The 25,196-nt window shown below is 45.5% G+C and overlaps 1 protein-coding gene across 1 annotated transcript in view; it reads right to left on the bottom strand.

Moving 5' to 3' along the window:
- Window positions 1–25,196, bottom strand: part of LOC119387505 (sodium/potassium/calcium exchanger 2) — a 261,407-nt gene that overhangs the window by 11,406 nt on the left and 224,805 nt on the right. The window contains exons 4-6 of the mRNA XM_049413531.1: window positions 22,142–22,381; window positions 2,081–2,201; window positions 332–582 (exon numbers count right to left, since the gene is read on the bottom strand). Coding sequence (XP_049269488.1) covers window positions 332–582; window positions 2,081–2,201; window positions 22,142–22,381 — 612 coding nt within the window. The remainder of the gene's footprint in view (window positions 1–331; window positions 583–2,080; window positions 2,202–22,141; window positions 22,382–25,196) is intronic.

Raw genomic sequence — 25,196 nt, 5'->3', positions numbered from 1 at the left:
ACACGAGCGAAATTGCGGCAGTTATCCTTTGATAGAGCCAAATAACACGCAAAAAACGTGTTCCTCGCCCAGCTTGTGAATTAGTTTCGTAGTAGTCCTTGTTGTAGATGATTTATTTATTTATTTATTTATTTGTTTATTTATTTATTTATTTATTTATTTAATCGTTGATCAATTGAATAATTGAAACTTCAGGCACGAACTGGGACAAGAAGTGAGAGAACGACACCAGCGCTTTATTGATTGATTGATTGATTGATTGATTGATTGATTGATTGATTGATTGATTGATTGATTGATTGATTGATTTTGAATGAGGAGGCATACATACCTGTAGGTTGGAGACGGAGTCGACGCGCACGAGGGCATCGCTGTTGCTGAGGCTGGTGAGGCGGGTCTCGGCGGAGCCGCTGCTGCCATCCTGGGTTCCCCCCCGAGGGCAGCCCCCGAGGGGGGCCGGGGGGGGACCACCGTTGGCCACGCCCGAAGAGGACTGGCCCTCTCCGCCGGGCTTGGTCGCGTCCAGCAACACGCGCAGGGACGCGATAGTGTGCAGCTGGGACGCCTTCTCGTCCAGCTTGGCTGCGCATGCGCACAGAACTAGGCTCACTCACCGCGGGACGCCTTCACTTGCTTATGCGTCTCTGAAGAAGGCTCTGGAACTACCTGAGGGAGCAACTGGTTTGCTATGTACACCGGTGCTCCCCAGCAAGCAAAATGGTTCAAAGACTTGATTTAAAGAACTTGTGATGCTTCTTCTTAGACCGTACTAGTAATTCTTGCTTTCTGCCGTGCGAGGCGAAATCACCGTCACTCGCACTAAACACGGTAACGAAACCATCCTCCATACTTAATTTAAAAAAAAGAAAGAAACGGAGACCTTCGCGACGACTTAATTTGACACGCCCTCGACCAAAAAAAAAAAAAAAAAAAGCTGTGTCTATTGTCCTCATCTTCGTGTGGGCCTCAAAATAACGTTGATGACTTCCACGCAACGTTACAAATACGCTACACATCGTAATTCCCGCCCTGTGATGTCTAAGCACGCTACCCCTCTAGCTTTACTGGATACACGTCGCAATTAAGGACGGACACTGTTGAGTACTTATACCATTAGAACGTGCATGGCGGTGAGTTCGTCGACAATTGGTATTTCAGGGTCGCTTGTAAAGCCTTCCTGTAGGTTACAACTTATTTGATTGCAGGTTACCTACATGCTAAGAAAAACTCGAGGAAGCGATTCCGCCTGCCCAAAACCTTCTATTCGTACTTCATTTTAGTTCAACACATATAAGCGGGGCCATTGTTGTTTGCCAATGCACAGTGCACACTGCCGGGCTACTTGGCTAAGATTCATAATTAACCCAGCCGCGTGACACGACCGCAACTTTCAACAAAGAATTTTATTTGCGATCGCACATGTCTTTATACGCTGTCTCCTTGGCTTTATTATTGATCAACTGTCGCTGCATAAATAACACGTGTCATCGCTAGTAAAGCGTTTAGTTGACAGCGCTGTGTATGTGTATTCTTACTGTCAGTTCCTGTCGCGTTGGGCTGCTCCGTCATCGATCGATTTGTTGATTCATTCATTTTACTCTTCAAAGCAAGAAAAAACTAATAATAAGTCGCGGTTGAAGCCTCTGGATTAAGTTCGACCGCCTACGGCTTCATAATGTGCACCTAAATCTAAGAGCTCCATATTGAGGTAAAGCAGCACTATGGAGCTATGAACGAGTGTGATCAACACAGGACAAGCGCAGTCAGCGCTTGTCCTGTGTAGTATTTCTTCTTTTGTCTCTCGTTTTTCGCGCTGTAAATTCACTATGAACGCTTACCAACTAGCCCGGCTTAGCACTCTTTTGATACACAATGCCTGTGCGTCTTACATCTTCGATTCGTTCGTGTCTCAGGGTACTTTGCAGTTATCCGAAGCTTTCGTCCTAATTACGTGCGCGTTCTTGCATTTGGCACCAGAGAAGTACGGCTGACGTGACTGGCGTTGAACCCACTACCTTGAGCTTAGCAGCATATTTTTAAAGGAAGAGAGAGAGAGAGAGAGAGAGAAATAGACGCATACCGTTGGCTTCCCCTTCGTGCTCGTGCAGGGGGTCAATGGAGTGAATGAGGAGCTGGAGTAGTCCGTGCCGGAACTTGCTGCCAGAGTGGAGGATGGGAGCGCTCATTCTCCTCCTCGCCATCTGAAGAAGAGAACGCAGCGCTCAGTGGTCGCTCTCACGGGCACGACGGGACAACGCGCACGCGGCGCATGACACGTAGCACCTCTCGCGAGGCAACAGTTAATAGGCGAGACGCCTTGAAACAGCGTCGTCTCGAAAGCAGCTCTGACGGCTTATCGCGTAGCCAATAGGCGATCGTTGAGAAGGGCGGACATTTGGTATGTCTGAAAACGACGCAAAATCAACTAAGCCTTACTCGAATTGATTGTTTTAATGCAGTCACACAATTTCAAAACGGGCCAACTAGGTGTCGCAGCTCTGTTCCGGTTTGTCTTTGGTGATTTTGTTTTCTTTTCGCTCATATTATTTATTTATTTATTTATTTATTTATTTATTTATTTATTTATTTATTTATTTATTTATTTATTTATTTATTTATTTATTTGATACACGCGACAGACTGCCGCATATACAGATAAAAGTGCTAAACGTTTACGGCTATGGAGTACGCTTCTTGCAGTATATGTCTGCATTGAGTTGCATACGTACGCAAGTCTTTAATTTTAATCATTTTATTGCATTATTGTTTATCATTTCATTATTTATAACCTCTTAAGTTACTGGGCGAGACATGATAGTGGACCCCAAGTAACAGAAGCCTGCCTCACTGCAATTTGATAATCTTATTGGCATTTTATTTTGCAAATCCTTGCCCGTTTTTTGTAAGCTTGCACAACTATTTCACATACGCTTTACTAATTGAGAATGAGTAGCCGGCACAGCATGTGGTGTCGAACTCTCTCGTGTACACCAGATATTAATATTAATAAAAATCATGTATAAAACGCAAATCTTCAATGATGTTCACTCTTATCAACCCGTCTCCTTTAGCCTGTTCGCAAGGAAAACAGAAAGTGCCTAGGTCTACGAGAACCACAGTTTGTGCACTTGTTTCGGGCCAGTAATTGCGAGCATGCAAAATATGCACGTGCAGCTGCTCATACTCGATGTCAGTGGCCACTTGGTGTTTGCCTGATTTGTCGCGTAAAATGTAATCGGTGATTCTTCTCCGCATATCTCGTATGCTCCTTCTTTTATTGTACCTTGTTTATGAAGAAGGTTACAGTATGACATACGGAACCCAAGGTGAGAGCAAGGCGTTGATTGTCTAGCCAGTATGTGGGTGATCTGGTTTAACTTTGTTTGATTGTATGATCGTTAGATCGTGCAGTGACGTCATCATGACACAGTGAGTATAGACATCATTGAAGTCGGCGAGGTGTGGCCGACAATACTAACTCCTCCCCCACTTGTATAAATTAACTGTACCAACAGCCGAATGGTAACTTTCACTGGTCATCCGTGACCGTAGTGTGTCGAGTACTAGCATGCTGCCTTGATGATAAATTTCAAACATCTTTAACTTGTGATAGAACTCGGTGCGCTGGTTACTTTGGCCACCTAAGATCTCACCGCAGGAAGAGCCCATTACTGAAGAATATGGATCGTCGCAATCCACGCACCATCTTACGGCATGACCACGCAATGCTAATTGTGGAAACGCGCGTTTTGACGAAACAGATCGCTGCGTTAACTCAGTCACACAATTCACTCTACTCATGAGCCTCTTTGTGACCTGCAGTCCTTTCCGTTTCTACCATGTCAATAATAAAATACTTGGAAGCTGGCCCAAAGTTTGTCATGGGGAAGTTTCTTATGCAAATGTTTTTAATTCTATTATTAAAATAACGGACGTGAGCAATAACGATAAGAAAAATAACCGTTTCTCTACGCCAGTCGTATATTATCGCGGGAGCCGCGTTTCTCGGACGAAATTTGGAAACTCTAGTGCTGCACTGCAGCGCGCAGTGGGCCTGACCGCACTCCTGCGGGTCGTTTGAGTCAGTCGACAGTGTACACAGAGAAATAGATGGTTGTTTACCACGCGGCATTTCCAACTCGAAAGCACGAAACGGCAAGATGAAATCAAAAGTCGACATCGCAAACAATTCTCGACCACGATCCCTGAATTACAAGCGAAGCCGAGCGAACGCGGAGATTGGACAACCCTTGTGGACACAACGCGCGCACAAAATTGCCCTTGACAAATTGTGCTGCGTCGTTTAACCGAGGACAAATGACAAAAAAAAAGATGGTTTGGTCGCGACAACATCGTGCTTTCCCTTTCGTCCAGCCCTCCAGTTCCATACAACGCAACCCGATACAAGCGCGGGTTCGTTCACTCCGCTCTGTTATGGCGAAGCTGAAAACAGATAGGTGTATATATTTATTTTCTTTAGTCTAAGGTTCTTTAGCTTGTTCATTGATCAAGCCCGCTTACAAGCGCACCCGCTCGAAGAAGTGAAAACCGCGGTCATCGGACGATGTTATTGAAAAATGAGGGGAAAAAAAAGAAAGAAGGAATTAACGAAACCGGAGGAAAGCTGGGACGTCTTGGCAAATGCCTGTATACGAGCGGCTGCGCTTGCCGCGCCCTCCTTGGCGAAATAGCTGTCGCGACTGGTTAGGAAACACCGCACTTTAATACGCGCTAACACCGAGAAGGCTGGTCGGAGAAAAGTTGAGGGGCAAAAGAGAGGAATTCGTAAAGACGCTTCGTTGCCCCGCAGTTCCGAGCTTTTCGAGTGCGCCCGCGCGCGTGAGCGAGCGCGCATGTTAAGCAAGCGCAGCGCCCCCGGCAGCCAGCGACGCGCGTCATCCGTCAGGCTGCTGCTGCTCGTGGTGGTGCAATAAGACCTTGACAGAACTCGCGCACCCAGCCCGGCGACACGACACTCTGTCACGTTCATTTTGTGGCGGTGTGTATGTATCTCGAGCAACTCACGCAACCGATTCACGCGTTTTGCAGCGACTTTTTTTCTTTTTTGCATTTGTCAGCGGGATGAAACGTGTCCATTACCGTGCCTGTATGGTGCGTAACGCTTATATTTGTTTCTGTGTGTTCCAGTAAGCGGTCAAATCCAGTTACGTAGATACTTATACCACTGTTTAGGCGGGGTTTTTAGTCTCGAAACGGCACTGTGGGATATGTAGACGTAATGGAGAAGTTCATAATTGTGCTAACCACAAGGGCTTCTTAAATATACGATACACTTGAATTGAAAGTAAAATCCACTATTCTAACATTGACACAGCCGCTGACAATAGAAATAGCAACCTAATAATTAGCATATGAATGCCATAGCAGACAAGCAATCGTGACGGATAGATAGCGAACTTGAAAGAAGATGTTCGTACTCCTCGTACTTCGGTTCACGTTCGTTGCCAAAAACCCGGAATAACGCATTCGTGCAGTAACCTGTACCACGCAGGCGCGAGCGATAAAATATTTTATATATAACTCCACCCCCCCCCAAAAAAAAAAAAAAAAAAAAATCTCTGATAGGTGACGGTGATGGCAAAGCTTAAACAGGCTAGATTTATTTTCAAGTTGCGATGGGGTTGCGGTGGTGGTGATGCAGTACAAAACGGCCCCTCCCCTCCTCTCATCGGTTCGTAGATGCGTTCGAATTAAATTATTGTGATGCATTCTATAACTTACGAGGTAGCCAGCACTGCGTTTAGTATGTACGACGACGAAGGGCAAATAGCGAACTTGCAAGAACAGCGGCATTCGATTCCACAACTACCCACTGAGGTTGCTGCTATTACCACTGCCGTGTTGCCCCCTCGTAGCTTTACATAACAGCGTTTAAATGTGAGTACAGTTTATTTGCGAGGTCGTACGTTACGACTGCCCTACTGGGTAATTATCCGGCTCAAATGATACGAGGCAGACCAGCAAGCCCACTACTGAATAAATGTGGCGACAGAGCGCGGCCCCGAGGATCTTGACAAGTTACAAAGCGAGGTAAATAACTTTCTTGTCACTTCAACGACGCATAACACTTACCTACTAACCTCCTTGTCGTTATCTCTGTGTATGCGTGCTTATACGTCGTAACGCGATCAATGCTGTAAGCTTGTACTGCGTTTTGCCGCGGCGAACGGTCATGAACACGTCTGTCACCAAGAGGGCAGGAGACCTGTTATAGGGGCACTCGCTACGCTTACGTGCGCTCCCGTTTTTTCGACACCCAGATCACGTATTCGAAGCCGCCCGACTAGAATGCCGAGTTAATCGATTGTTAATCGACCCACCATTCCATAGTGATTAAGGCTGGACTTCCTAGTAGGCTGTTTTGTTTTTTCCCCCTTTCGTTTCGTCGTTATTTCGTCCTATTCACGTGTGGGCGGCATCGGGTCACGCTTAGTTAACGGAACCTAATCTGCACAAAGCGCCACCTCTCACGTATACCGAGTGGACCCTGAGACGTGCTCGAACTCCTGAAAGTGTTTTGGGATCAAGCAGTCTGGAAGGAGTGATGTATGCTGTGGCATACGAAAAGTTCGGAGGAGAACTTTGTCGAGCAAGCGAAAGACCTAATCTGAGAGATCAGGACTTTAGGCCACGTCTTCGTGCTAGCCACTACAGCCAGCGATGGCGTAGGTGTGAGAAACTAGGCGGAAAAAGACAACGATATCAGCTTTGATAGAAACTGAATGACAACTATAGGCAACCAAATGAGAACATTTGGAAGGAAGGATTTCATAGGCGCAAACCAACGTGGGCGATACAAAGGACACGGACAAGCACACTTGTGCGCTTGTCCGTGTCCTTTCTATTGTCCATGTTGGTTTGCGCCGATGAATTTCTTCCTAGCTATGCACCAACTAGCCCGACAGCAGACGTTGTTGAACATTTAGAATTTTATTGATACCACAGTACTACGGCGTTGGCGACCAACCTGGTGCTTTTTATGCATGAGGAATACAGGCGAACGTATTTGCCTGACGCAATACCCAATTCTTGTATGTTTTTACAGGGCATAGGAAATCAGCGACAACATAAGAACTTTTTCTCACGCTTAGTCACATGGCGAACTTATCATATCATTCTGCTTAATGCAAGTTGCTGTTGCGGTGGTTCTGTTGCACATTAATTTGTTGTTTGTGTATTTTTGTAAGGGTGGGAGGGGTAAGAGAGGGGAGGCGTGCCCTTAATCTCTGATGTCTCTGCCTCTAAATGACCCAGAAGTCGAGCACACTTGCATTCGGCAACATCGTACGTTACACATAGAAGAACGCGACATGCGCGCATCTGGGTTATCAGGAGAGGAAATACGTCGAACGTTGTTGACGTATTTGTTCTAACTGTAATCATGCTCGGCTGCTGACCCGAAGGCCGTGGGCTAAGTCCCGGCCTCATCGGTCGCATTTCGATGGTGGCGAAATGCTAGAGGTCCGTGTACTGTGCGATGTCAGTGCACGTTAAAGAACACCGGATGGTCGAAATTTCCGGAGCCCTTTACTACGACGTACCTCATAATCATATCGTGGTTTTGGCACGTAAAACCCCATAACTGATTTATTTTTTTAACTGTAACCATCTTTTCATGTTGAGGGGTGATCGCTGTACAAAAAAAAAAGACTGAAAACGAGTGTAACTTTGTATTCTCGTTATGTTCACGCGATCAGCATCACCTATCACTACTTTGCGGTTTTTCGCAAAGAAAAAAAAAAAGATTGTGACAGTTCAGCGTGATTGTGTTCGCGAGAAGCGTGTACATAGCGCAGCGCTGTCTCCGTTTGTTCTGGAACATGTAAAAAAACCAAACCCTACAGGCGCATCTTCTAAGCACGGATAAAGAACTGTCTGCTTGTTCGGAAAAGATGGCGGAGGAGGAAGGAGGGTGGTAGCGCCTGCATTCGAGATCGAGCGCATAATTTTAGGTGCCCTGCGCGGGCAACTCGATCACTTTGTTTGGAGCACGGCAGTTTCGGTGGAAACCCAGCGGCAAAATGAGCCGTTTCGATCGCACGTTTGCGTAGCAGCTGGGGTTGCACGCCATCGGCGCATTAAAAAGTGAGAGAGCGATGCTTCTTAAGCAGCTATAACTGCTTGTTCTATGTTTGTCTTCCTTTATTTTCCCTTCAGGGGTTCTGGCATACTTTGCAGGCTCTGTTCGCGTGAAGATGACGAAACTGAAATAGGTGATTTTAAATTATTTAAGAAAGTTATCAACTACACTCTAAGAAAACAAATGGTCATTTCGCTCTTTTTCTTGAGTTCTGACTTGTCACATATACCGTGTAACTCTCTTTAAAGATGCACGCTAACTCTCTTTTGAGGGTCATCGCCCTCTCTTAGGAGAGTAGTGAGAGGCGCTACTCCCCAAATAAGAGTCAACGTGTATCTTTGGAGAGAGTTAGATATGTGATAGGGCAGGACTCGCCAGAAAGAGTAACAGGTACTCTTTCCTTTTCTTAGAGTGTAGATGTTCGACGGTAGTGTACATAAACCGGAGAGCACACAAAAACAAGCGATTATTGTGAAAGGGCAACCTTCGTTCGTGGAAATTTATGTGTTGCGAAACGAAAACAACGAACAAAGCTTTGACAACGTTATTTGATAAGCTATATTGAACCTTGTGCGTTGAATGTTCCAACTACTGAAGACCCAAGGAGTAGCCTGCGCCTATTTTGTGCCCAGCGTCTTTTTATATCGAAACAATAATTAAAGAATAAGAGAAGTACACGCAATATAACGGTGCCGCTTTATCTTTTCGGGAACAAATCAGAGTCGGCCGAGCGAATGAAATCATACCTGGGGGGCACGGTCGTACGAGGGTAAAGTTAATAGAAAAAGGCTTAGGCAACGTCTCGCTCGTCTTATCTGAGGCCATGCCGCGTAAAAAAAAGGACAGACGCATTCGATGACCCGCCTTGTTTACGAAAAAGGGGTCGACGGTGATTATGACGGCCGTCACGATGTCTTCGTTTACCTTAGCCGTTGGCGCCGTAAGAGCCCTTAGCGTAATATTCGTCGTACATTACGGTGCGACGACCGATGCCACATCCGTGGGAGGACGCTCACGCTGAAGTATGTATAATATACTCGGTGGAGCGCCGGGCGGCTACCAGGAAAGTCACTCAATGCGGGCGTGTTTGCTCACCAACGGCGTTGTTTATGCTGATGCGTATGTCGACCAAACGCATCGCAGAGCTCACTGCGCGACGGTGCTTCAGCCCGTATCGCGCGAACAGCCGCACGCTCGAATAGCGCAAACAGAAAAAAGGCCCCGTCGCTATTCCTCGATGATGATGCTCGCGCGGTTCGTTTATAGAGAGCCACATACGAAGACGCTTCGGGTCACTCTATAAACTTCGGTATTGCACGAAGCAAGAGTTTTCCACGACGAGGTTGTTTGGGTTTGCAGTAAGAAATTGACGGGGCACTGCTTGGATAAGTCGAAGGGAGCTGTGGGCGTTAGAAGCCGTGCGACCTCAGGTCCTTGGTCCCTCCTTTCCGCACGTTTAGCTTTATATGTTCGTAAACGGAAGAAACGGAGGAGCGGAGTTCGCGAAGGCTCTGGTTTGTCGTAGCTATTTATCAACTGCGCGATGCGCTTGTTGTTTCGTCTTATGCGCCATCGTGATTCGAGGATGCATGAGCTCATATACGAACAGCTTTGACGTATAAATAGCGTCGTAAAGGGGTGCCGCACTTTTGTTTTGCTGTTGTGACGGAGCTCAGGACAGCAAATCTGAACGTAGTGGCAGCCACCATGCACGTAGACGGAGAAGCGAAGGAGATTTATTTGTCGTTTTCGCGTCGGCTTAGCGCGGACTTACGCTAACTGCGCACAGTAACACTGTAAGTTACCTGCCCAGACGGTGACTTAACAATCGAGAAGATAAGACGGTGGTCGTAAACACCGAATCCGAATGTTGCTATCTTACAGTTTGACGTCACTTACGTGTGACCAATACGATGATGCCGCCGAAATCACGAATGAAAACTTCGGATCTAAAGGGCAAAACAACAACAACAACAACAAAAAACTAGGGAACAGGGGACATTGCAGCTGTGGACTCACCACTCGGAAAAAAAATAATAGTAATAATAAAGAACCCTGTGAGGTGGTAGCATATTTGATTCGGCCCTTTCCTGGCGAGGCCTTGAGCAAGCTTGCGACAATGGAGCTTGGAACAAGCAGCACCACCCGCATAGGGTCGAGAGGACAGGCAGCCGCGCTGCTCATTCGAAAGAACATCCTCTCGCCCCTTCTTGACGTGTTCACTGCGCTCCACGTGACCACTGCACCGCTGCCGCCTTCGCGGCGACGAGACGATCATTCTCCGGAATTTTCGCTATTTGCTATTTTCCCCTCCTATACGCTTTTCAATGTTACCCAAATGAGTCATTCAAGAACGTGTTTGAGAATCATGTTCTCCAAAGAGTGAAAGTGATACGCATCACGGTAGCTGAGAAAGAAAGAAAGAAAGAAAGAAAGAAAGAAAGAAAGAAAGAAAGAAAGAAAGAAAGAAAGAAAGAAAGAAAGAAAGAAAGAAAGAAAGAAAGAAAGAAAGAAAGAAAGAAAGAAAGACCGCAGGAAAAGCGCGCGTGGAAGACAGAAGGAAGCTGCGATAAGCACGAGGACGAGGCGAAGATGGAGAACGAGTGTAAAGAGAGCGAGAGTTAGGAAGCACAGCACTTCCGGTCGACCCGGCATTGGCCCTCCCCTCCTCTACAAACAAATGAGCGCACATGGTGCGTGCATTACTATTCAAACCCGATCTGGCTCGCGCTGACGCCTTGTCTTTCTCGCCTCTTTATACTTCTCTCTCATTCTCCTGTGGAACCCCTGACGGCACACATCGTCGCGAGAAAACAGGGGAAAAAAAAGAAAAAAAACTGTTCTTTAGTGCAGAGTTAGCGTGGGACAAAAGTTTGCGTTTTCTCTTTCGTGACAATGAAAGTAACCTGGCCGGAAAGCAGATAGATAGAGAAAAAATAAATAAAAAGATACAAACACTGACGGGAAGTTGTGAGATAGATGAAAAGAGAGCTACTTCTGTCGAATCTGTCCGGAGTGTCTGCTTCTGCGATGTAAGAAATCGATTGAAATGGAAGGCGAGAGCGAACGCATGGACGTTCGAAGGCAAACGCGAAGAAGCAAAAGATTGGGTGGTGGCGAAAGTGAGAGCGGACGACATAAGAAGGCCGATATATCGAAGGGAATCAAGATGGCAGCTAAAAAAAAGGCGTTCAAGAGAAAAAGTACGTAAAAATTCGACAAACAATAACATGAGAGAAGTCGGGGTGGACAACGCGGACGAGACAGCGAAATAGCCCGAGCGACGTCATCCTTTTTCTCCCGCACGTCAAACGAGCCTTCGCACGTGCGAATCGCGCATGTCCTAAGCTCGCGTCAGCTGTCTGCGGCAGCTGCTAGTTCATAACGGATCATTCCTATAGCTCGGACGTGTGTCTCCCAGCGCTGTGACGTCGAACATGCACGCACGCGCGCTTCTGACATGTGTGCAAGCGCGGGGAAGAAATGTAATAAAGAACGCTAGCAATGGGTGTATTTTATGTTGTTGTTTGATGGTTGAAGGAAGAAAGAGAGAAATGACGAAAGAAATGGCGGGACAAGTACTCAAGAATGAAAGGGAGAGAATATGTCGTTGGATAAGAACATCGAGTTTCATGCTAATGCATTAGAGGGAAATCTGGCGCTAGCGTCTGTGGGAGCTGCAACGCGTGGCGCTTCAACCAGCATGGGGACAATTGGTTGTACGTGGATTTGCCTAAGCTTCGTCCTTTCGGCTTCATGTGGCTCCGTATGGCCTGCAGCCGCTTTGTCGCAAGACGAAGTTCAGCAAATGTTCAACAGTCCCACTTCACCACCTTGACTTTTTAGTATCAAAAATTCAAATCAGCTCGCGAGATTTACAACGAGCCGTTCTTTTATTCGAAACACAGCTAAAACTCAACAATAAACAAAGCCACAAGTGCGTTCAAGCCGCAAGCACGATCGAAGACCGGGCAAATCCATGTACTACCTGTCAAATTCCCATGGTGGCTGAACGATCACTGCGCCAAAGTTCCCTACAGTAAATATTGTAGGAAACTCTATGGATAAGAGCACGAAGAAGCACGCATCGCTTGTAGTCCAAGAGGGCGGTGCAGTGACGGCGGTATGTCATTCGTGGAAGAAAGAAGGCATGTACGTCCACAGCTAATTACACGCCACGCTGCTTCGCCGATGTCCGCCATCGCGATACCACGGAAGCGGAAAATTCCGATCGCGCGAGCGGCGTATGCACACTCGGCACTGAAGCAGACTTGAGTCTTTCAGAAATAGGAATTAAAACGAAGTTCTCGAAATCACAAAAGGAACGGAAGAGGCAAGAAAACTTCGCGATGGGACTTCACAAATATGCGACGAGCAAGTCTCCGAAGATGCCGAAATTGTTTTACAGTCCGGAAAAAAACTTGGGAAATGGCCGTCTACGAATTTCTTCGTGGGCGTTGCCGAACCGTAAAAAAAGAAGAAGAAGAAGAGAAAAAGAAAACGAAACGAGGCTAGTAGAGTTGCCGAGTACCACGGTGTTTCGAAATGTTCTTTCTTTCTGTCCGATGTATAACGAATGCGAAAGCGAGAGTTGGTGAAGTTCGCATTTCCTCAGCATTCGTTCCTTCGCAAAAAAAAAAGAAAGATATAACAGACAGGGAAAGGTCAATAAAACGTTATTGGCGTAATGCCGTCGGGACCTGAGTGACAGCGAATTCCCTTAAGAAGCATTGCAAAAGCATTTTACAAGACGCCGAGTGATACGGGCCGCTGCTGAATGCAGCAGTCCTGCTTTCTCTATATATCTTCTTCCTGCTTCTTGCAGTTTCCTTCGGACGTCGCGATGGACTTGGTCAATATCCGTTACTCTGTTGTTTCCTTTTCAAACTAATTTTGCAATCTTTGACCGAGTCTTTTCGTTTGTCCCGAAAAGAGAAAGAGTAGTTGTCCTTTTTTTGTTTGATCAAGGAACCCGTGCTGCACCGTAGCGTGTTTTAAATGTTGTTCGACGCCGTGTGTCAGGTTCGAACGTAGGAAAGCGTCGCAATCTTTACTTTCCTCGAGAAGCAGAAAGAAAGCAGGCAAAATAGGCGCAAACATGCGGGAGCTCCTCTTAATCCTCCTTTGTTTATTTTTATTCATTTATTTGCATTCCCTGCTCCCTAATCTTCTTTTTTCATTTTGGCTTGCCGGTGTTTTCTGTTATTATCAAAGGAAGTTCCGCAATCCATAGAAAGCGGAAAGATATATGACGTACAGGAAATGGGAGGTTTGGCTGCGAAGCCAATCGGAACTCAGGCTATGCTGCTCTACAAATGCTTGAACGTTGGCGGAAAAATTTCACGGAAAATGGGTAGCGATCCGTGAGTCACTCCTTGGATCATGTGCTGCCGTTCTTTCTGTATGTTAATTGTGTCGTTATGCTAATGTGTACATGGATGAATTTCTCGCATGAAATATCTTTTAGAGAGAGAGAGGTGAGAGTTGCGCGCGATTTGCTTATGCTAGGTAGAGAAGACTGGTCGCCTTGAATGAATGTTTTCTGGTTGTCCGCACAAGGTGGTATCAGTAGCTTGTAGTTTCAGCCTTCTTGAAATGACGTCGCATTACAGTAAGTATGAATTCGTTTCTTTAGGCTCGTTGGTAGGACCTGTCGCATATGTGACACCTACTAGTGTTTATTGTGCGGAAAGTGTTTAGCTCAGCGTCACACGCGACTCTGTGCTGAGCTTTACTGCAGCATGTAAACAGTGGATGATCATAATCATGATGCTATTCTTGTAGTTCTTAACGATCCCCCGAGCGTTAATGAGTCACATCGTGTGTTCTCTAAATGCCTCTTTTCTTTTCTGCGCGGTATGCTAGCTTCCCTAAGCTTATTTATGGCGCTTACGTCTTGTGACGCTCCAAAAATATTTGGTGTTCCACTTCGTCTTCCGAGAAATCTGGCAAATTTTGAATATGTACAGACGGATCCACTGTTAAAGGGAACACTTCCGTGCGGGGCATGTTTGGATTTCACTCTCTTGCAAAAAACTTGCCAGGCCTGCGCTCAAACCGCAGCACAGTCACAGCGAAAGCTGGAAGAGCGGCCTTTCTAGAGCCCGTTGCATGCTCTCTTGCGGCTACTAATAAAAGTACACTAGCAATGTACCCACTACGCCATAAATCACAATTTTTGTGAAGTTGCGAAGCACCTACTAAGCCATTATTCGTCATTCTGCGGAGAACCGAGGCACCAGCTACACGTCTGTAAGGCATTACGTGCACTTTGTTGAAGCGACGACATGCGCAAATGGCTCATGCGCTTATAGGCTTCCTTGGCAACCAATACAAGTGCATTTGGGAGAAACCCACTACGCTATAAATCATTGTATTTTACTGAGACCACGAGGAAGTGGATCATGCGCTTATGGGCTTCCTTGGCAACCAATACAAGTGCACTTGCGAGGAACCCACTACGCTATAAATCATTGTAATTTTTGAGATGCAGGGCAGCAGGCACTGTTCCATTTTTCGTCATTCTACAGAGAGCGTTGGTAGCTGCTAACGCATGTAAGGCATTGTGCGCACTTTGTTGATGCTGTGTCTGATGACGATGAAGAATTATGGCAGAGCCCTTTGTAATGGGTTGGAAGCATTCAACAACCTACTCGTTGCGCAATTCGCATTGTGTGACGCCTGGTTACAGAATTCGCGTTGTGCGACGCTTGGTGCTTATTTTACTCTTCTACCACGCTCTATTGCATATGCTAATGTGGTTCCTTCCCGACATGAAGCCTGTATAGGACCTTTTTGCAAAGCAGTTTCAAGCACCGGCATGGCTCAGAGGTTGAATACTGGGCTCCCACGCAGAGGGCCCAGGTTCGAACCTCGTTCCATCCTGGAATTTTTTTCTTATTTCGTTTTTTTTTTTCTTATTTCGAGCGATACTGGTTACGGACACCGGCGGCGGCAGCGGCGGCGGCGGCGGCGGACAACTACGGTGCCAAAAACGGCCGGTGAAATGATCTCATAACAGCTTTCGCTGTAAAACATAGTGGCTAAGATTTGCATAACACTATTGGTGGTTGACAGTTCTGCCTCTTTTACAGCGAAAGCTGTTATGAGATCATTTCACCGGCCGTTTTTGGCGCCGTAGTTGTCCGCCGCCGCCGCCGCCGGTGTCCGTAACCAGTATCGCTCGAAATAAGAAAAAAAAACGAAATAAGAAAAAAATTCCAGGATGGAACGAGGTTCGAACCTGGGCCCTCTGCGTGGGAGCCCAGTATTCAACCTCTGAGCCATGCCGGTGCTTGAAACTGCTTTGCAAAAAGGTCCTATACAGGCTTCATGTCGGGAAGAAACCACATTAGCATATGCAATAGAGCGTGGTAGAAGAGTAAAATAAGCACCAAGCGTCGCACAACGCGAATTCTGTAACCAGGCGTCACACAATGCGAATTGCGCAACGAGTAGGTTGTTGAATGCTTCCAACCCATTACAAAGGGCTCTGCCATAATTCTTCATCGTCATCAGACACAGCATCAACAAAGTGCGCATAATGCCTTACATGCGTTAGCAGCTACCAACGCTCTCCGTAGAATGACGAAAAATGGAACAGTGCCTGCTGCCCTGCATCTCAAGAATTACAATGATTTATAGCGTAGTGGGTTCCTCGCAAGTGCACTTGTATTGGTTGCCAAGGAAGCCCATAAGCGCATGATCCACTTCCTCGTGGTCTCAGTAAAATACAATGATTTATAGCGTAGTGGGTTTCTCCCAAATGCACTTGTATTGGTTGCCAAGGAAGCCTATAAGCGCATGAGCCATTTGCGCATGTCGTCGCTTCAACAAAGTGCACGTAATGCCTTACAGACGTGTAGCTGGTGCCTCGGTTCTCCGCAGAATGACGAATAATGGCTTAGTAGGTGCTTCGCAACTTCACAAAAATTGTGATTTATGGCGTAGTGGGTACATTGCTAGTGTACTTTTATTAGTAGCCGCAAGAGAGCATGCAACGGGCTCTAGAAACGCCGCTCTTCCAGCTTTCGCTGTGACTGTGCTGCGGTTTCAGCGCAGGCCTGGCAAGTTTTTTGACAGACTCGTGCAGTGCATGAGCAATGTTTCCTTGTCCACTTGCTGTTAGAGGGCCAGCAAAATGAAAGGTGCTCATTAGAGTGTTCCCTTGAAAAGTGGACCCCACTGTACATTGCTAAACCTATCGCTAATTTCAGAGAAACAGCACTCGCGTCAATTTCGCTCTTCCGATTTTATTGCGTTTGCTAATTTGGACGAATCATTTGCTACGACAGAGTAGATTTGAGAATCCGTTAAATGCCACAAGGACAACGTTTAGAAACACAAATTCACTGCCTGCTATTTGCACACAGGCGTGGCTACCATGATGCCTTCGCATACAGTTACTAGTGTCACATTTTCCGCTGAAATAGCCTTCCTATTTTCACAAGCTCGGAAGAGCTCAAGCTTACTACTCCCGCGCATGCGCGCACGTGGCACTCGGATAAGAAACAGCGAACGCCTCCGCGGTCTGAAATCAAAGCGAATTCTTGGCGGAATCGAAAACAGGTAGCCGGCGTCTGACAAATGACGAACGCCGCTCGTTCAAATTACCTATACGCCTGCGCCCTGGTGAACACGTACGGGCGAGTCCACGCCGACTGGTCTCGGCTGGCAAGAAACTGGCGTTGCGATGGCGTAGCTGCTTTGTCCCGGCTTTTGGATTCTTTTTCCGTTCCTGTTTTTTTTCTCTGTACATGGCTGCCAGTTCCTTTTTTTCCTCGCACTCCTCTGAGAGGGCTGCGAAAATTGATCCTAGCGGACGTAATTTAAACTGTCTGACATTTCGCGGATGCTGTTTCCCTGTCGCGTTCTTTCCATCCGCCGCGTTTCTTTCCAGCGTTGCTTCCCTCCCTTCACGCGGGTTGCCGAAAAATAACCTATATCCCGCGCGCTGCGCCAGGCAACAGTCGATTACTTCACATTTTCTTCGTACAGCGCATACGCGCTACGGCTCCCATTTGTCTCTATACTGTGTTCGTTTCTATTACCTCTTCTTTTCGACTCGCCCGGGAAGCAGAATTAAATTTCCTAGTGGAGACGGGCATACCAGTCTCTATTAAGATCGCTTCCGCTCTCCTCATATTACAGGCTGGCACGAAAACTCAATTTCAGTTTTTTTTTCTCTTACCCCTTACGTTTGTTTCATCGCTAATTTTTCGCCGCACGACTCACCGTACTTACGAATATGTGGTGAAGCGCGCCTAATTATTAGAACTTTCGCGCGAGCTGCGCGTCGCTAATTAGACGAGTCTGTTCCCACGCGCGAACTTCCTTTGAACGCTGCCAATTCTGCACTATACCTAGCAAATCAATGAAATCGCGCTTAGTCAAAAGAGACAAAACAAAAGCATGACCTGCCAATGTTTTCGTCTACGAAAGATACAGGACTGCTTTCTTTTTTTCTGCTCTGGCGTTTTTCGGGGCTAGTGCGGTAGAAACGTACATCAAATTGTCGTTGTCTGCCGTTATTTCTGAACTTACATATCTGTAGACTACGAGTTCTAGTTGAGTTTTAGAATTCAGAGGGGGGGGGGGGAGGCTTTGTCATGCTACAATGGCTGAAGCGATAGCGCAGAACAAATTGGTAGAGAAAAGTGTCGCTGACGTCGACGCAATCAGTGGGTTCTTTCAATGACATTTGTTTTGTTCTTTTTCTATATAGGAGTGCTACGCATAGCAGTCAAGAAGTGGGTCGCTGAAATCAATGTCAGAGCATGTTGGTGCAACAGTAATGACGAAACACTAGACGTATATAAAACAGCGTGACACAGGACAAAGAAGAGGGCACAAAGCAGAACACTGTCCTGTGAATACTGTCGTGCACTAACCAACCCCAATCAACACGTTGTTACTAAAAGTATAAAAGAGAATTCAGTAGTTTTGTTATAAACCCCTAATTTAAAGTTGTAAAAGGCCACCAAAAATAAGAAATCAGGAATTTTTCTACAAAAGAATGTGGTTTCACTGTTCTAACCGTGATTTCAAATGGGCGCATGCGCGTACATTCGGACTCTTTGTTTGATAACAAAAGAGCTTGTTTGCAATGCAACAACTTTTACCTGAGTTAACTTGTTTATCCCCTTACCTGGCGTCACTCTATCGTTAATTAGTGTTTTTTGTCTCGCTATTGTACATGTCTTTGTGTAGGTTATGCTACGCGTAAGGTTTGTGTCGTGAAATAGTTATTGAGCAGCAGCGGCCTACGCTAGCGGCTGCTGTAGCAGTATACACATTCTTAGCTCAGTCATGATCTCTATGAATGCTTTTCCATCTCCGTATCATTTCAAGTCGCTTCCATGAAGAAGATGAAGACGACGATCGGCTTAGAGGGGATCGATTAAACCATCTGAGCTTCTCTGGGGTGTAAATGGTCTTACAGTAAACAAGTATTTTTATACATTTTACGCAGTCGATCGTCAAACGTTATAATACTCGACCACTTCGCATGTGCAACAACTCCCGAAAATAGAAATTCTAGTCGGATCGCTGACTAGCGAAAACATTTTCTTTATTCCTTTGCTAGTTTTCTGAACGACCTAAACGATAACGTGGAGCTATAACATTGATCCTATAGGCGGTAACAATTCAAAGTTTAAGTGCCCCAACTAAGAATAACTAAGAATGCGTAACTACGTAAGGCGTGTTTCTTGTTAATAAGCTCCACTCTTTCAATGCGTTCGAGTATCTCCTATGCGTTTCTGTGTTTTCACAATCCCCTAGTTGTTCCGTTACGCTTAACATTCGCTTTATATATATGATAGGCGTTATAATCGTTTCTGCGTTCCCGTTTGCGCATGCGTCGTCTTTGCTCTGAATAACCCAATTGCACTAAATGCTTCGTCACGTCATTTAATCGTAGCGGAGTGTACATTTTACTGTATTATTATTTTAATTATTACGGTACAGTTAGCTGTGAACACAAGCTCTTCCAGTTTATAAACTTTTTCGGAAACACAGCCACCAGATAATGTAGTAGCGACAAAAGAAAGGGACAAGAAAGAAGATAAAAAAATGGTCGTTCTTTCGCTGGTGCGCAATGTCTTAAAATTTAGTACGTGACTTATAACTATTAACTACTTACAGCGTGCTTTTTCTTAATAAGCTTCACATTGAGGCAAAGCCAACTTTAGCACGCTTAACTACGTAAGGCGTGTTTCTTGTTAATCAGCTGCACTTTGTAACAAAGCCAACTTCACTTCTCTAAACTACGTAAAGCGTGCTTCTTCGTAATAAGCTTCACTTTGTGGCAAAACCAACTTCACCAGTCTTTCTACGTAAAGCGTGTTTCTTCTCAATAAGCTTTAATCTGTGGCCAACTTACCCACCATTTATCAGTGAAATGAGAAAGAACAGTGTTACTAAGACGTAGCGTAAAAAAGTTGTAGTTCACACTGGAGGTAGTTATCAATCGTAGTCGGTTCGTCAAGCTTACACGGCACACAAGCTGCGCGCACTCAAAGAAATTAATGGACGCAACGCGCTTTACACTACATAAAGATAACCACGCTAATACCAGAATTATCTCTACAATCAAGGACACAGATTTGTTGTACTTGAATCTTGCGCGTCTCTGTAGCAATATTACATGCTTTCAGTTATATATATATATATATATATATATATATATATATATATATATATATATATATATATATATATATATATATATATATATATATATATATATATATATATATATATATATATATATATATATATATATATATATATATATATAAAGAAACGTTACCGTTTACCGACTCCCAGCAATCTTTCAATTATGAGGAAAATGCACCGCAGACCTTTAACTATATATAATTATGGGAGCTGTCTCCATAAGAGAGGAGCGATGGGGATTCTTGAAAAAATACACGCAAAACGTTTTTCCGGTGTAGTCGGGTCTTTCGCAACAGAGACGTACGGCCGCAACACAACCACGAAGGGTCGTATCCGTTTTGTTTCCGTTAACTTTGGCAGCACCGTACGTGAGCTTGAAGAGGAAAAATAATAACATGCGGCGAAAAATAACGCTGTGTCTGAGAAGATTTCTGTTTTCATTTGGTTCAGTACAGCCTCAAGCGGAAATTCAGTTTCGTCTGACGCTAAAACTGACGATGCATAATCCGCTGGAGTGGAAGATGATATAATTGCATCAGGAATAATCCGTGATACTCTCCTTGGGGGAACGCACCCTGAGAACGAAGAGATAATTACAAGAAAAAAAAAAACTCGTCTCGAAACAGGAGCAGCTTCTCTTCATTATAAGCGCACTTTTTAATTAAAGCGCAAAAGAGAGATGTAGAGAAAAATAAGAACAGAGATTAACAAGATCCAAGTCCGGCTTGCTACCCTCTGAACTGGCGGATGGAAATATAGGGATGAAAAAGCTGAGAAGGGAAAGGTAAAGGTTGAACGCGGTTAAAGCGAGTTTGTCGAGCGATACCTCGGTTTTGCTGCTTTTAAAGGATTTTAAAGCATTGGTTCGCAGATATTTAACTTTATTGCATGTCTTGGTTTAGGCAGACAGCCGCTTTTGTAGCGGCAACTACCGCATCAACAATTGCACCACCAGCATAAGTCGGCAATCTCACTCATGAGTCGACTCACTCACACTCACTCAGACTCAGATCTAGCCGTGAGCCTGAGTCTGAGTGAGTCCGAGTAGGTAATATTTTGGTGAGTTTGAGTCCGAGTGAGTCCGGCTGAAAAAAAGAATGTCATTGAATCTGAATCCGAGTGAGTCCGGTTGAGGAAACGTTTCGCGAGTCTGAGTGAGCTGTAAGGGAAAACTAAATTTCATGAGTGAGTCTGAGTGAGGTCCACATTTTTTGCCGACCAATGACCACAAGACAACACACAGACGCTACACGGAGCGAATGCGCAGTGAACTTGTATGCAGCCAGCGCCTCTGGCTATGGCGGCACGAAGGACTCGCCTTAAACTGTTTTCGCGAACGTGCCGCACTAGCGTTTCGCTCAAGGACTTTGGTCGGCGTAACGCAGACACGTGAGGTGCGTGGAACGAAGCACGTAATCAACGCGCTGATACGCTGGATAGACGTCGGCACGAACTCATCGGCAAGGGCTTTGCGCCATCCCGTGGGCAATGTGTTAACAATTTTCTGCGGCACTGGCGCAGCTAAGAGATGCTGGCATGACCTTGGCGGAGTTAGAAGGTCAGATTCACGGAAAGAGGCGTTTTCTGGGCTTGTACCTGGGGTAGAGCTTCCGCTGTAAATGCACTAATCCTGCGCTCGCGCGACAATATACGCAGGAAGTATATGTACGCTAACACTACAAAAAGCTTCTTGAGGTTTTGCGTGAATCTATTCGTATATTTATGGAAGCACTGAATGAATTAATGAATGACTGACTGACTGAATGACAAAACGAATGGCTGGTTGAATGAATAGCTGAATGAGTGACTGATTCATTGAGCTAACTCACTATACTGTCTGACTGGTCTGTCTGACTTTAGAGACCTGACTGACTTGACTGAACCGGACTGGGTCTACCGATAGGGGACTAGATCAATTTTTAAAAAATTATATATATGGTCTATCAGCGAACTATTTCAATGATTGCAAGCGAAATTTTCCTGCGAGGCGACTTGTCAAACTAGCGGTTGAGCATTCGTTTTCGCAAAAGCGGGAACCAGCATAGCTTACTTGTTTTATGACAATACTGATGTAGCTCTCAATATGAAACCATGCGCATTTGACGAGTTCCCACACACCCACGGCATTCGCAGACGGCCTCCATCTCAACCTCCAGCAGTGCCGTCGTTATTTAGGCAGGTGTGCGATGAAAAAAAAAGAGGGTATTGATAACGTACGAAAAGAGTCTACAACTCTGGCAGTTCTGTTTCTAGCAAAACGAAGAAACGCACGAAAAATTTCAGGCCTCTGCGATGAGCCGGATAAGCGGTTGATGGGAGTTGGAAGAAGAAGTGGGTGGAGGGTGGGTTTTCGTGACCTACCGGTGGGGGGGACGGGGGCTGATACACACTGTCGTCGTCCTCGACGCCGTTGTCTGGCTCTAGCGCGCTGTCTGGCGCCGGGGGCGCTAAGGGCCCTTCCCCGGTCGCCACGGCAGCGGAGAGCGGCGGCAGCGCCTGGCCGTCCTCGCCCGACGCCGGCGCCGTGCCCTCCAGCACCACCGACTGCATCCGCCGCAGGGCGCGAAGCTCCGACGCCGCCGACTGCTTCCTCTTGACCGCCTTTTTTTTTCGTTTATAAGCGTTGTTTCGTGTTTTTATGTATCATTATTTTTGGGGTCAATATATTAGTGAATTTGTTGATCCACGGCAACATATTCAGGACAGGTTACATTTTTTTGTGCGTGTTAGTTGGGCGGTTTCATTTTGGAGAGGAAACAGAGAGAGAGAAGGAGAGAAAGGGGAAGGAAAGGAATCGCGCACTTTAGAATTCGAACACACACTAGTCTTAACGCATAGCAACGCCTGTAAGCCGTCCTATGAACTCCTGCATAGACTAATGTGCAAAGACAAAAGTTGCCGAGCCAAATGAAGAAGTAGTAACAATAATGAAACATTTGGCAGCTACCGAAGCTACACTATGCGCACATCTGTTAATGCGCATTCACTCGATGCAGTAAAGTAGCATCTACGACGGGAAAATACAGAGAAAAGCTAAAATGAAGGCATGCGACTCCTCGCGTTGTTTGAACCTGCGTTAAGTTTTTCCTTAGTTATTCACAACGAAACGGGATTTAAGGATCAAGTGCCATGGATGAGGCGGGTGTGCCATAGAGCATATAGGTCTACCTGGCTTGACTTCCTCATAGATCTATATAACCTAAGCTAAGCTGCTGTAAAAGGCTTTTTGTGTTGATCATTGCGACGAGTATTTATGAGCCCAAATGGCAGTTAGGTCATGAGTCATAATTTACTGCCGCGTGTCGCCGCTACCCTTCAAGGTCGCCAGTATAATAATAAGAAAAGTGGCAATAACGGCTGGCGACACTCCTCCCTGCTGTGGAATCTTTGAATTACGTTGTTAATGTCGCTAGGTTAATGTTGCAAGGAGAAATGCAAGACTGCCGTTCTCGTTGCGTTACTCATTTTGATGAAGGTAAAAGACTGATCTGCAAAGCGGCGCATCTCGTGTCAATCGGAAGCAAAAAATTGTAAGATATTGTCTGCATCATCAAAAAAAAGGACAAAAACATTTATAGATATTTGTAGCAAGATAATTCTTAACCTAACTGATCGCTCCATCACTTTTCATTTTTCAAAAGTAAGTTACTTATTAAAATACTACAAAACGTGTTTAGTCATAAGGAATTATGTTTATCCAAACAAAATTTAGGCAATGTGAAAATGTTGCATCGCTCATCCACGGCCACCATTCGTTCAGCGATAACCTTCAACATAGCCTACCAAACGAAACGTACAGAATACAGCTTTCGTAAATTGACCTGTCCGTAATTTGAACCGAAATAAACTCTTCGCCACACTCTCAAAGTCTTGAGCTAGAGCAGCAGCTAAGTCAAAAGATAGAAGAAAAGAGTGAAACATATGCAAGCTGATACTGCTCCTCCATAGAGACTAAGAGTAGCTGCACAGTCCCTTAAGCAAATACATCAGATCTCTTAAAACTGAGAAGGAAACAAAAACAGTACTACAGCATGCACGGACAAATTTCATGCGAGGCGTCGCCTAAGCAACAGCCCCTATTCGTATCTTCAGCGTCTGACAGCTGATTGAATTTGTCATCTAAGCTACGAAACTACGTGAGTATGAAAATGGTTTCCAGAGTATCTCAAGCGAATAACTTATGCGATTATCTATTTTTTTCCCACTGCTTCTTAGCAGTCTCACTTGAAACGCGTCAAGAACTTCGAAGTCTTAACTACTTTGGAACCAAGATGGCGGAAGGGCAAAGCCAGTGCTTTACTGCGGCCTTCCAGTGACTCTAAGAGAACAATCGTATATACGTACAGTTGGCCAAATAATTAAGCGTGAACACTGTGGCGTGCGGTAATTCGTGTATGTGTTACTACGCGAAATTGCTGCGAAGTGTCAAGGACTCATTAGGCCTGACGGCATTAGGATGTTCAAAAAGCCTGGCAGGGCAACCTAGAGCATCGTTCATTGCTCCAACGACGACTTGAACAATGAACAGACAAATATAGATGCTGATGCAAGCAGCTTTCTTGTTTTCATTTGCTGTATTGAATCGCTTCTATGCAAACTTCGCGTGTTATGCATGTAAACTCAGACGACACGATTCTTTCATATCATGTCTGGCGATTAACGAAGGAGTTTTGAGTAGGCTGTCATTGTGCGTACGACGTGGAAAATGATAGAAAACGATAGAAAATGCCTCCTTAAGACATCAACGAAGGTTTTGACCACGTTTCCGGTTTCGTAACGTATTGGTGTTTATCTTCACGAGAGTCCTGCCATTGCTACTGACAATTCTTTCCTTATTATGCGAATGGTGACCAAGGATTATTGCGCATGCATCTATACGCGAGGAGAACGCTCTAAGAGTGTTTCCAGTAGTTTGGAGATAAGAATGAAAAGCGGTGGACAAAATATGGTCGCTTCGACAATGAGTCGATGGATCATTATCCGCATATCAAAAAGCACGTGTTGTTGCGAATCATTACTTCATACAGCGATGCAAATAAAGCACACACTTTTTCCGAGACGCGACCTGCACCTAATGCTGTCGAGCTTCCAGTAATATGGAACCTTCGATGTTAAACTGAGGCACCTTACATGACGTCACAATTAACGGAAACCAGCACTCTATTACGAAGGAACTCTCGGAGAAGTGGGCTTCTACACTTCACGAAAACGACTGGAATGTTAACGTGTGCCAAACAGTCGCCTGGGTGTTCGATCTTTCAGAACTTCATCGTTTTGTCTTCTTTCTCCATCACTCTGTTTCTTTTGTCCTCTTCATATATATAGGTAGCAAACCGCCTTCCATTCCTTTCAGCCTTCTCTCTCTCTTTCTTTCTCTCTGCCTATCTATCTGTATGCGCCCATGCACTTGGAGCAG

The sequence above is a fragment of the Rhipicephalus sanguineus genome, chromosome 3 (genome assembly GCF_013339695.2).
Source record: "Rhipicephalus sanguineus isolate Rsan-2018 chromosome 3, BIME_Rsan_1.4, whole genome shotgun sequence".
Lineage (NCBI taxonomy): Eukaryota > Metazoa > Arthropoda > Arachnida > Ixodida > Ixodidae > Rhipicephalus > Rhipicephalus sanguineus.
The sequence above is the reverse complement of the archived record's forward strand: the minus strand, read 5'-3'. Positions and strand labels throughout refer to the sequence as shown.